Source organism: Paramormyrops kingsleyae, chromosome 6 (genome assembly GCF_048594095.1).
Source record: "Paramormyrops kingsleyae isolate MSU_618 chromosome 6, PKINGS_0.4, whole genome shotgun sequence".
Taxonomy (NCBI): Eukaryota; Metazoa; Chordata; class Actinopteri; order Osteoglossiformes; family Mormyridae; genus Paramormyrops; species Paramormyrops kingsleyae.
Genome location: NC_132802.1, coordinates 21,878,804 through 21,891,917, shown reverse-complemented (window position 1 = coordinate 21,891,917; position 13,114 = coordinate 21,878,804). Strand labels below are relative to the sequence as shown.

The 13,114-nt window shown below is 39.2% G+C and overlaps 1 protein-coding gene across 1 annotated transcript; it reads left to right on the top strand.

Annotated features, from left to right (window-relative positions):
- Positions 1-3,122: 3,122 nt before the first annotated feature.
- Positions 3,123-12,647, top strand: LOC111842266 (V-type proton ATPase subunit S1-like). Its single transcript, XM_023808681.2, has 10 exons — positions 3,123-3,288; positions 4,918-5,044; positions 6,140-6,214; positions 6,644-6,837; positions 7,902-7,942; positions 8,208-8,293; positions 9,846-10,093; positions 10,706-10,756; positions 10,911-11,148; positions 11,504-12,647. The coding sequence occupies exons 1-10, from the start codon at positions 3,167-3,169 to the stop codon at positions 11,711-11,713; spliced, it is 1,392 nt and encodes a 463-aa protein (XP_023664449.2). The 5' UTR covers positions 3,123-3,166; the 3' UTR covers positions 11,714-12,647.
- The last annotated feature ends 467 nt before the right edge of the window (positions 12,648-13,114 follow it).

Sequence of the window (13,114 nt, the reverse complement as noted above, 5' to 3'; positions counted from 1 at the left end):
AGTAATGCTGGAAATATATGTACATATAAATTTTTGGATATTACCAATTTTATACTAAGACGAATAATAATGTATGTTTCCTCGTATTCTTTGCTGAAATAAGTGCTGCTTGTGACCTCGTGCTTAAGCTAAGTATTCCTCCGCTGGCTGCGGTTCCTCTCGTACTGCAATCATCTAAGTCAGATCTGAAATACTTGCATTTAGTACTGATGAGTGGCATTAACCTAATGGTTATTAATAATTGAAAATGTATTAACGGTTTATTCGATAATACAAAATATCTGCCTACAAGCACAATCGCAAATGTGCATCCCTGTGTATCCATTCTACACCGCAATGTCCAAAAACAATTGTGAGATATTTTTAGTTGTATGTTATTCGCAGTACTTGCAAAATCGATGTTTTCAACTAATGTTTTCCGATTGTGGTTCGCTTGTCGGTGCTTCATTCATTTAGCTAATTAAACCAAATATGTTTCCTGTTGGGCACAAGACAATTTAATAACTTGACATTAATCTCAAACTTTCCTGGACGGAAGAAAGAAATGTGTCGTTTTAATCTGAACGTGTGTTTAAGTAGGACTCCATTTTTACGTAAGTAAACACACCACCACAAAAAGATACACTGGTTTGATTTTCAGGACCACGGAGAGCGATTCATTTTGACAATATGATACTAGTACGATAAGCATAATAAACAATAAAAGAGGATTTTGTTTGTTTGTTTTGTAGATTAGAGAATACCTGTCGTGCTGCAACCGGCCCAGATAACGGCCCAATTTCTGCAAAGCAGAGATGGCCCAGCTGTGCTTTATGTATCAGCCAATTCTGCCCCAATAGTAATCATCCCAGATCTGGCAGCCATTATTAAAAATGCTGCAAGCCATGTTCACCGTCGAGGGTTAGATGATTCATTGTGGGTTTACTCCATTCCAGGCTCAGGTATGATGTCTGAAAGAGACAGTGGGAGAAGGCCTGTCAACACTTAATTTTGCGATCTACTTACAATGCACAACTGATGTGATTAGTTAAAAACTGTTATGTTCATCTACTGGTAGTCTAAGCCCATGTGGAACTCTAGGCAAGCTTCACATCTGGCTCTTCCAAGCGGCCCCCGTACCAAACGACTATCCAGATAAGAAGTGTGACGTGATGTCCAGCAGGGGGTGATCAGCACCACCTGAATGAATGACAAATAAAGGTTTCACAAAATGAAACGTCAGGTGCTGCAATCAAAATATATTTTCCAATTATTTTTTCAAAATCAAAACCTTCATAAAGGTTCATAAAGTAAGTGTATACAATGCACCAGACATACATTCTTATTTTTTATATATATATTTATTAATGGTCATATTAATTGCAGTTGCACTACCTGATTTTTCAAGCTCATTTCAAATTTGACAGACAATTGCTTGAACACCTGAACAAACGTTTGTCCTTGATATCAAGTTTTAACACTCATATAGGCTATAAAGTCAATAAATCAGTCGGTCTAGACCTATCAACATTTGTACTCTTGCACAAACTTTCTTGACACCACTGCACTGAATTATAAAAGTGTTCAGCTGAAATTGAGGTTTTGCCATTTTATCATTTATTATTATTATTATTATTATTATTTCATTATTATTATTATTTCACTTATGAGTACCAGTCATCTCCTGACTGAGCATTGATTCTCCACATGTAACGAAATACAGTGGTACCTCAGTTCTCAAACTCATTATAACTCGAATTTCTTAAAAGTCGAACCAACCAGTTCGAAAAAAAATTACCTAGAACTCAATCTGAATCTCAGAAGTCAAACCGTGAACGCAGACCTAAGATAACTTGTATCGTGCATGTTTACATACATATATTTAGGCAGTAAAAATACATTTAGACAATGATAGTAACAGTAATTATTATATAATAAAATACATTTTAAAATAAAAAATTATTATCAATTATTTTAATATTATTAATAAACCATTACTACATTTAATTATAATAATATTGTTGTGCCCAGTGGGGACAGAACGGAGACAAAGGCGCAGACGTCAGGGTATCGAGGAATACGGGGTTTAATTACAGGTAAGGCAGGCAAAACGCAGACGGACAATACAATGACCGGACTGGGGAAACAAACTGAAACGCGGACTAAATGCAGAGGACTAATGACAACAACCAGAAACAGCTGATCACACGGGGATTCCACACGGGGTTAACGAGGGGGCGTGGCACAAGGCAGGAGCAGATGATCGGGGCAGGACACATTGTTTGGATACATTTATTTTCTTACTTTAAAAATTACTGTTTTGTTTAATGTGCTTAGATGTGTTTAGCACAGTAAATGCTCTTCTTCGGTTCATTTTGTGTTTAAATGCTAAAAAAAAAACCTATTTAGGTGTAATTTTTTTGGGGCTGGGAACCAATTAATTGGTTTTCCATTATTTCTTATGGGGAAAATTCGGTCAGAACTCGAACTTTTTAGGATTCGATCCGGAGTTCTAAACAGATTAAGTTCGAGTTCTGAGGTCCCACTGTATGTGGTGCTACCTGGATTGGCTCCCTGTCTTTATATCAGAATGGTAATAATGGTATATCTGGCAAGTGCCTCCATGTCCTCATTCTCAACCTCACTGGTGTTCTGGTAGTACTTCTAATCAATGAAAGCATAAAATGGTAGCGTGTTTTTAAAAAGATAGAGCTTTCTTGAATGCATACAATTATCTGAGATCAAATCTTTATATTTAATAGTACTCCTTAGATCAATATTAAAGAAGATGAAAGTTCGCCATTATATTAGTGAAAATGTGCGCGCGCGTGTGTGTATGTATGTATGTATGCCCTGTCCTTCCTGGGTCAGGCTTTGAACTGATTATGTGGTTATGTATGGATGAACTATTTTATTTTTAACCTTCATTTTATTCCTCTGAATTACAGTATCCGGTTTAGATGGAATTATCAACTGCATTAATCGCATGGCATATGCTATTACCTAGTAAGAAGAATCACAAAAGAAGAAGACTTTAAGCATGCATTGTACTGTTGAATGAACTTCATGCTATTTCAGTTGACGGACCAAATCCCATCACCCACCCATCCATCTCGCGGAGAAGCCCCGTTTTTCTTGCGCTCACATGACTGGTGATAAGCGGGTGACGTAATCATCGGGTTTCAAGATGGTGGTTTCCGTTGTTTCTAAGATGACCGGCACAGCGGTTTTCATTGCTATTTTGTTTTCTGTATTTTCTGCAGGGAGCTGCAGCGCCCAGGTACCTCTGGTGATGTGGTCAAGTGAAGGGTAAAACTGACTCGTCGCTAATGTTACCCATTCTCAGTTAGCACATACCATTTTCACGTTTGTATTCCTTCTTGGATTAAGGATTAGACCAGGACCGCCGATTCTGATCAAAAGGAAAATTATTAGCTATAAAATGCTGTGAATTAGATATCATGTATGCTTGAAGACAAGAATCGTTAGTAAATTCGATACGGGATCCCATTTATAGATGTCAAATGTCGACTACCTTACCAGCGTGTTAGGTATGTGTTTTCTAAGGTCATTCAATTTTAATTCGACAAATGGCCTTTGCATCACCATTTTAAATTTTGATTAAATTTGGTGTGTGACATACTGCCGTGTCTCGTGTTGAGCAAGCAAAAATCAGGCGCTATTTGACTGATCCTGTTCACAAGGAAAAGCCTCCAATCATCTCATGGTTCTCGGTGCTGTCACTAAGCGCCGAATATCCAGTTTCGGTATGATTTGTCTCAAAATTGAGTCCAGATCTGTTGGTAAGTTTGGACCATGTGGGGCAAATGGGACAGAGCCGGTGGGTCTCTGCTCTGACCCCGAGTAGTAAAGACGTTTTGCGACATTGGTGTCAGTTGCGCCCGAAATGACAGGTCAACCAGATGCGAAACGCCCCCGGCTTTACTTGTCTAACTTTTCAGATCAGTGGAGCCTTCAGTATGATTGTATGCAAAAATCACCCATCTCCTTTTTTCCCCGCAGTTAGGTTGACATGTGTGATATACTGCTCATTGAGCAAATGAGAAATAAATAGAATATAAATATTTAGACATATAAAGAATATAAATTATATAAATAGAGTTTTAAGACATGGAGTTTAACACATAAAGAAATACAGTTAACCACATAAGTGGTGGGGAAAAATATTAATATTTAAGTGGAATGTGGAATAAATGAATAGATGTAGTTTCCCAGTTACATGTCATACTAAGGCTTAGAGCATTTGAGTAAAAAGACATTTATTGGTTTGTACAAAAATAGTATGAATTATTTTGCAAAATAATCTTCAAGCAATGTAGTAGGACACCATTAGCTTCACAAATAGAAACCTGTCTTTACACAGCCATCAATGAACAATTTAATATTCTAAATGGACTTAGACGGATTGTTGGCAAATATGGCAGTGCCAACAAGAGAAACTAATCTTACACATTAAATAATAGCTAGCTATTAATATGAAGTTGTTAAATTTAGCAAAAGTAATCTATATAAAAGGCTAGGGATGCAGCGACACTAGTATAAGTATCAGGTCTGATTCCATGCTCATATGCTTGTATTCACCCTCGTGATAATGCACAAATGCCCATGACTGATACTATGTAATGAAATATCAGCAGTATCATCATCGAGCAAAATAAATGGAGCAAAATGTCTGCGGCGACATTGATGTTACTAGGTCGTCTTCATGAGAGGACAAAATGTTTATAAACAAAGCTATTTTTAAGCATCAGAAAGGCATGCGGCAGGAGCACGTTTCTCCTTTGTCTCGGAAGATGAAGTACAGGCGTACCACTTGTCAAGTTTCCAAACTTTTTCTGAAATTAAAATCAAATGACCCTCTATGAACCTCTGCTCCGTCAGTAAACTAAGTGTCCTTCTCTCCTGATGGATTTCTAGGTATCCTCTGCCGCAGCAGGTTGCCCCACTAGCTGGACACATCATATCAGGGTCCCAGCTGGCTTCCTACCTGAAAACTGCACTCACTTCTGGCCCTCAGAATGTTCTCCTGTTCCTCCAGGACAAGGTCTGTGCTTTTTATTTTTGTTTTCTATACAGACGATGAAGAATTAATAAATTGGCTAACAGTTTTATCCAGTGCTACAACTTCACCATGTCCAGTTAGTTCAGAAACTAGCTTCATTTGTAATCAGAGAAGAGTGAATGGGTTGGGAAAGAAGTCTGCTGCAGGTATTAATTGCCTGTGATAACTTTTGTGTGGCTTTGAAGATGCTCTGAGCCAAAAATAGTGAAGATCGGAAAATTGTGAGCCATGAAAACTTTTTTTTGTATTACAAAACATTTCAAAATGCAATAGACCAAACAATTCAAAAGTTATGAGCGGAAATATTAGTACAAGTGTGATCTGTTGGTGGCACTAGCAGGCTTGTGACCCCAAAATTGCTGTACTTATAGACATTACTCTGCTGTCTCTGTGTGCCAAATTTCATAAAAATCATGCGTAGCGTTTGGGGACCTGCCATAGACACCCAGCCAGAATAATAATAATTATAATAATAATAATAAGAAGAAAAAGTTAAAAATTACAATAGGTGCCTTGCACCTTTAGCCCCTAAATACAAACCGTGCCCAAATGCAAACACGAGAAGGGTTGACCTCTGACTGTCAATATGTCCTGAGCAGAACGTACTATTCAAAAACTGTTATTCAAATGTACCGCAACAAAGTTTCTTTGGAAGTAGAAGCAGCTATTAGAAAGGCAGGTGATCTTTTTCTCAGAACGGATATATGATCACCATGAATTTAGAACAGTGGTCACCCACCTTTTTTACAGTAAGCGTTACTGTACTTCTGCAAAGAAAATAATGTGGCATGCTATCAAATCGCCACTTATTGCTTGACGTAGCAGGGTGCGGCAGGCCCGTTGGTAGATTTTCCCACTTGGGTGGGGGCTGGTTGATCCCCTTCAGTTTTGCACTGTGTGAAGGTGACGGTCTGATTTTTGTGATTGCCCGGGAATGTCTTAAAGATTGACAGGTTAACCGCCTTACACATCCATCACAGCTCGTTTCATAAACTCCAATCTACATGAATCTGTTGGTAGTCCTTATTGATGAACTTGACGAACCAGTTTCCATTTATTTTTCTTGGAACCGCACAGCTGAGCATGGATGACTTCACTGTGTACGGAGGAGTTTTTGGGAACAAGCAGGATAGTGCTTTCCCGGCCCTGGAGGTAGAGTTGCATCCACCCATTCCTGTAAATCTAGAATATGTTTCATCTATTTATTTATTTAGTTTTTTTTCATCCAAATACTTGATTGACCATTTTCCACAAAAAGCTACCACACCAGGTACTGTACGTTTGGTATGTAATACAGCCACCATTATAAAAAAAGTTATGAACTTCATAAATAAAGTTTTTCATAAATTATGAAAAACTAAGTAGAAAAAGGTAATAATAATGCATGCATGGATAATGTCTGGACAGTATGAAATTTTACATACCACCAAAGCCTAGAATGAAGATTTGCTGTTCAGCTGGAGCTAATTAAAAATATGTAGCTTTAGCAATATGTGGTTGAAGCACAAACTGTTTTAGACATTTGAATGAATATTTGTGCAAAATAGTGTTCATTCTGACTGGTGTTGTCTGTCCTTGCAGGCAGAGCTGAGGTCTTCTGCCTCTCCGCTGGTGCTCCCGGCCCTGTCATGGCCTGATTCTGGTGCCGTCCCGCGGATCCTGCAGGAGCAGCTCGGCACCTCCCCACTCTACCTGGACCCAGAGACCTTGTCACAGTTGCGCCTCAATGCCTCTGGCTCTTCTCTGCTGATCTTCCGTCTGCCCTACAGCACAGAGTAATGTCTCGTGTGTCTTCATGTGCTTTTTCATATTCTTGAACCACCTTTTTGTTTAAAGTGTGCAGTTAGGGAAATCGTTTTTTTCCCCAGACAAACTATGATCCAAAATAGATCTCACTTGGCTGAGAGCTGTACAGGTGGAGTTTCTCTCAGTTGGCAAGAAGGTTAACCATAAGCCAATGCAAGTTACAGATTAGAGAACTCTTACTATCGTATGTGTATGTGCCCAACTTTCTTAGAGAATGTGGGTGAGGAGGTACCGCCTGATGACTCTGTGCTCGTTTTGGGAGTGCTCTTCAGTGTTCCTGTAAATTTACTACCGTAAAACACAAAGTATTCACACACTACAGCTTGAAATTGCAAATTCAGAACATGAACAAAGTAAATTAAATTAAATTAAATATTGGTATGCCCTCTAACCAGAAGGTAGTGTTAGAAATTAGACTCAATCAGGGCTGAAGTTGCCATGGTGGTCAGTGGATTCCGTGATAAAAAGGCTGCAGTAGAACATGAAAAATGTGTAAATTTTATGAAAGTACTGCCTGTGGTTGGAATAAGGTAGATGACACAGAGTTGTGTGGAAGTCGAGTAAAGTACCCGTGGACTGGCAAACAAGGACAGCTACCAAAGAGTCTTTTTCAGACCCCTCCCACAGGGCAGGGGCCTGGATGAACAGCTCGGACATGCTGGAGATTTTACACCTCCCACCTGCCTTGGGAATTTCTAGGGATCCCCTGGAATGAGGTGGAGTCTACGGCTGCAGGAAAATGTTGTCTGATGTTGTCTGACTTGCTCAGCATGCTGCCACTGCAACTCTTACCAGGAAAAGCAGTGGGAAAATGACTATGATAATAATGTCCAACAGCTCTCTGTATACTTAAACTCTCAGTAGGTACTGGGGAAATTATAACAACATCAATACTAGAAAGCAGTATCAGCAAGGCTTATCAGCTAGTTTAACTAGTAGTAACTATGTAACTCCACTGTGCAATTCAAACAGTCTATGCTGGTCCATGAAAAGTAGTAACATTTTGAGCTCATCTTATCATGGTCCTTTGCAGCGCGGACATGATCTCCCCCAAAGCTGTTCTCAGTGGAAATGGTGAGTGAAAAGTCATTTTTGTTGGTCATCAGCTTATACAGTATGTTGTCTTGCAGTTTAAGGCAAATATACAAATCAAATCTTAAATTCCTAAAGCTGAAAATCTGCCCCATTTATGCTACATAATCACAGAATGAACTTAAGATGTAATTAAGTGACTTCTATTTTTTTTTCTAGAATTAAGAGTTGTAAAGATTGTCACTATAAAAATAAATATGATTATGAGCATTTCAAGGGTAGAATGTGATTAGTCCACTCTCTCCAGATGACATAATTCGCCAGGTGCTGAACATTATTAAGGCCCAGGCCATTCCCTACACTGCCATTTACACGGCTGTCAGACCATCACGGGTAAGGCATTCTTCAGTTTGCTTGTGGATTGTTGTCCTTATTCAGCTTGCTAGTTGAGACGTCCAGCTAGTTTGATGCATGTTCATGCTTCTCTGTGTTACTGTGCCATAGGGCTGTGCGATATGACCAAAATCTCATATCCTAACATAGGTCACTTCATATCCCGATAACGATACATTTCATGATATAGCACATTTTCTGTAAATTCACTGAACTGTAAAGTTTGTTTATGTTTTGGGGACCAGTTGGCATTATAACTTGCAAAGTTTTCTTGTCTGTGTCAGACTTTTCATACCTAGACCGCTCTCATGTGACAGAAATAGCCCGTCTTTTATATACAAGCTCCTCATTCTGTCTTTTATTTACTCTCCTCCATGTTTGTTTTTGGTGCCTATCTGTACCACTTGCCCAATTTGTACCTCACATGCCTGTACATTTTACACTTTCATGACCCAACCCAATTAATATTTCTTTTCACAACATCAGGTTCATTTTACAGACTGTTTGCGAGCAATCTCCACTAGCCGAAAATGAGATATTCTGTCAGATATTCTTTATTCTTTATGTTCCCTGTCTGTTTAATAAAAGTTCTGCATAATACCTGCACTTGTATGAGTGCAGGTATTATGGGTCTTGTTAGGTACCCCAGTCAGAGCAGGTGATCGTATGTTGCTGCCGGCTGCCACTATTATGCTGTAACATTATGCCAATAGGACAAACCACTGGAGAATGTATGTTGTTTTCTCCAGTTTTTTTCAATGAACCTATAAGTAAACCAAAATTCCATGTTGCTGGATAGCAGCAATTTCAACTGACAGAAATATAAACTAATATTTCAGATATGGGATATTTAGGTAGAGGTGTTGACCCAAAAACTGATAACTGGAGTGACCACTTAAATAGACAAGCAAAACAGATTTCTTTTCAGTCAGCAGAATAATTAATACCAGTTCTTGCTAAACAAGAAAACAACCACTGTAGTTTGCTGTAAGTATGCACAATATGTTTTACCGTAAAATGTCAGGACAAATGGATCAGTCCAGTGCCAGAAAATGTAATGTGGTGAACACATGTGCGGAAATGTTGCAGTTGAGAAGCTGTGTGGGGTACAAATTGGGCAGTTTGTACGGATTGTTTACTGGCAGCCTTAATGCAAATTTCCTGCCTGAATCTATGCTGTGTAATACAAAGTGTCTTCTGAATTACTTAAAATATCACTGTAAAGAGTCTGATTTGCAATACAACAAAATATATGATAGAATATAATATCAAACAGTAGATGTTTTTCTGTCGTCACACAATTGATATAGTCATGTCGCAAAGCCCTACTATACCACATGTTTCCATGGTGATTGGCAAAAACATTACTACACATGGGTGCCCTGCGATGGGTTGGCGCCCCATGCTGGGTTGTTCCGTTCCTTGCTCCTGTAGCCCCTGGGATAGGCTCCGGGCCCCCCATGACGATGAATAGGACAAGCTGTTACAAGAACTGTACAAGAAGAATATGGATTATTACACATGGGTATAACGTGCATTGCACCCTCCCCAGGTGATCCAGGAGGTGTCCCTTGAGACCCTCCCAGTTGCCCGAACCCTGCTGCAGGCCCCAGCCAGCGAGCCGTACCCTCCCCTGGAGTTCAGGAGTGGAGCGTCTCCCTGCATCCTCTTCTGGGCTGAGAACCTGACTGTCAGTCACTTCCAGGGCCAGTGGAGGCGCCATGGCCTGAGTGCGCAGACCTTTGGCTCCTCTGCCTCTGTTTCACTGACAGGTTCCACCTGCAACCAAACCCACTCGCGGTAAGAGCACTAGAAGGCTTGTAGTCCATAATGATTTCTTATAATCAGAGCTAAAGCAACCACAGAACGTTCATAAGCAGCATGTAAATATACCTTACCCTCCTAATATAATCCAACAGCTGTACTATACATTAATAACAGACATTATATGATAATAGACACTATAATTGTATAATCATATAATGTTTATTATTAATGTATATTAAAGCTGTTGATGTTATGATATACTTTACATACATTGTGTGGCTTCAGTGGTTCATCGGCTCAATTACTTTTATTATTATTGTATAATAATATATATATAATTGTGTGTGTGTGTGTATCTGTGGGTGTGATATGTACTATAAATGTAGTGTCGTAGTAACACATAGCTGCACCTCACTCCAGTAGGAATGAGCAGCAGTGATTTTGTGCATAAAATGCATCAGGCCACACTAAAGTAAGCAAACTCATGGACTACATAAATATGTTTATGTTCTCAATAACACAAATACTCTGGAAGTTTATTCAATTTATTTAATAACAGCGAAACACACATTTGAAGGAAGTCATAATTTGCTTTGTTCTTAGAAAAAACTTCAACGTCTAATCATTCACTTTTCCCCCTCTTAGGCTTGTTCTAAATTATCAGAACATTCTTAATTTCCGGACCTTCAGACTCATGTGAGTACCTTCCACTCATGTGAGTTCCACCTCAGTCTTTTGACAGGCATCAGATTGCATGTCCCTCAGCTGTCACATTTAGGTTTATCAGATCTGGCCGTCATGCTGATTTCCATTTTCCTTTAATTGTCCCCATTCCACCAACCATCTGCAGCTTTTCCATGAGCCGGCGCTTCTACCAAGTTTCAGGACGCCACTGGTTTACACTGGACCAAGTAGAGCTGGAGTATGATGGGCAGAAGGCGACCTTCAACAGCAGCCGTAACATCTATGCCCCTTCAGAGTATTCCTACCGCTGCAAGTCGGTCACCAGCTTCCGAGACCCGCTGCTCACGCCGCGTACAGCCAACGACAACGCCACTCTGTGGAGGCTCTCATTCGATGACTTCCAGGTACAAGTGATAACTTGCGTGAAAGACTTGTGGTCAGCTTGAATATTGTAAGAGATGGATAACCTGATTATGATCATTGGAATTTAAATTCCAATTTAAAAGGAAATTTAAATTTAAATGGAATTTAATTTCAGTTCTGTTTTTTTCATATTTCCTCTGTTGCAGTTCAGAAATATTTGGAGAACACTGAAAAATAATGGGAAATATTCTTTTGTACATTTAGAAAGGCATAATATACCACTCAGACCCTGAAATGTTATGACCTACACATAAAGTATTGAATTAATCCATAGATCTATAGGAGGCCACTATCATTCTCTCTCACACTTATTCTCTCTGTTTCCGTGTTTTTCAGATCCAGGGCTTCAATGTGACTGGCTCAGATTTCTCTTACGCCAGTGATTGCGCCAGTTTCTTCACACCTGGCGTTTGGATGGGTCTGCTGACCTCGCTCCTCATGCTCCTCGTGCTCACCTATGGCCTTCACATGATCATCCAGCTGCGCACCATGGACCGCTTTGACGACCCCAAGGGCCCAGCAATCGCCGTGCCCCAGAATGAGTGACACCCTCTACCAATAAAGTCACCTGTCATCAAACTGAAGTAGAATTGCACGTCATACTTCTTCCTGTCTCCAGTTATGTTGTCTTTTCCTGCCGCTGTTCTTTCTCTACCCTGAAGGGTCCAAATTACATCACCCATTCCTGTTTTGAATTTACATCCTACCTGGATTTAAACTATGGAATACATATACTGTACCATGTATGACGATGACCTAGTAGTTCTACTGCACTAAATAGCTCAGGGACTCGTTACTCTTCGTGAGTCCCATGGAAACTGTCTAGTCACTTATGTGGGATCTCTCTTTCCTTATTGGCTGTATTTTTATTTTGTCACAAAAGCTTTCCCAGCTGAGCCAATCTGGATTTTCCATAAAACTTCACCTTGATTGGCTGTTGAGGAAACAACAGAACTAAATAAAGCAAATTAGTTTATATTTCATAGGTGCATGTTTTAACACATTGTTCTGTCTTGAGTGAAAAATCTCACACAGCAATCAACCATGTGGCAGATTTTTTTTTGTTAGTAGTGCAAATTATTAACGCTGTTACAAGAATTTTAATATGTTATACTTTGCACTGGACAAAATTTTGACATCCTGTGTACTGAAGCAGTATGAGAATTTGTCCACTTCTCTAATCTCTTATTGTGTGTGGTTTACAAAGCTATGTGTATCTGTGGCTTAAAGTGAAGATTCTGTACAGTATATGATTGTTCAGCTACATTCTGGTGGTACTGAGATTTGTATGTAAAGATTAATACTTTGATCCATGTTTCTGTATGGTAAATTATTTGTTTTTCCCTTTTGACTTGAAGCTGGTGAGGGAAGCGCCCTATGAGAATGAAACTTTGGCTTATGCAGTTTTATTTGTGTGCAATGATGTATTTATATATTTGTTGTGAAATGTCAATAAAGGTGTTGTATTCTGTAGACCTTACCATGCTAACACAGAGCAGTGAGTGTTGAATTCAGCATCACCTGCCTGTATACTTAATAAGAGTGAGAAACATATTTCAAGCATTAGTAGAGAAGTTTCAAAATACCACAACAGTCAGTATTTAAAGATATACAAGTCCTCCTCGCCTTGTGATGAACCCATTGTAAGTGGAAAATGTCATGTCAAATATAAGTAAATAACTACTGTCACCGAATGAATAAGTAATTACGGTAACTAAATACCAGTAATTGAAAAGAAAATAAATGAGCACATGTTTATTTGGTTAAACACAGGAAAAAGAAAAAAAACACTGTACAATGCATTGTTATACACTGTGAGGTTTATGTTCTCAGTGGCTACAGAGATCATTCAGATGTTGTGTGAAGGTTGCCTTTGCCAGTCATCAGTAGAAAATATACAGTATATCACTAGCCCAGGTGGAGACCAAAATTCAAAGATGACTACTG

Coding starts and splice junctions, on each gene's coding strand:
- LOC111842266 (XM_023808681.2), top strand. CDS start 3,167: ATGGTGGTTTCCGTTGTTTCTAAGATGACCGGCACAGCGGTTTTCATT. Junction 3,289..4,917: donor GTGATGTGGTCAAGTGAAGG/GTAAAACTGACT, acceptor ATGGATTTCTAG/GTATCCTCTGCCGCAGCAGG. Junction 10,094..10,705: donor TGCAACCAAACCCACTCGCG/GTAAGAGCACTA, acceptor TCCCCCTCTTAG/GCTTGTTCTAAATTATCAGA.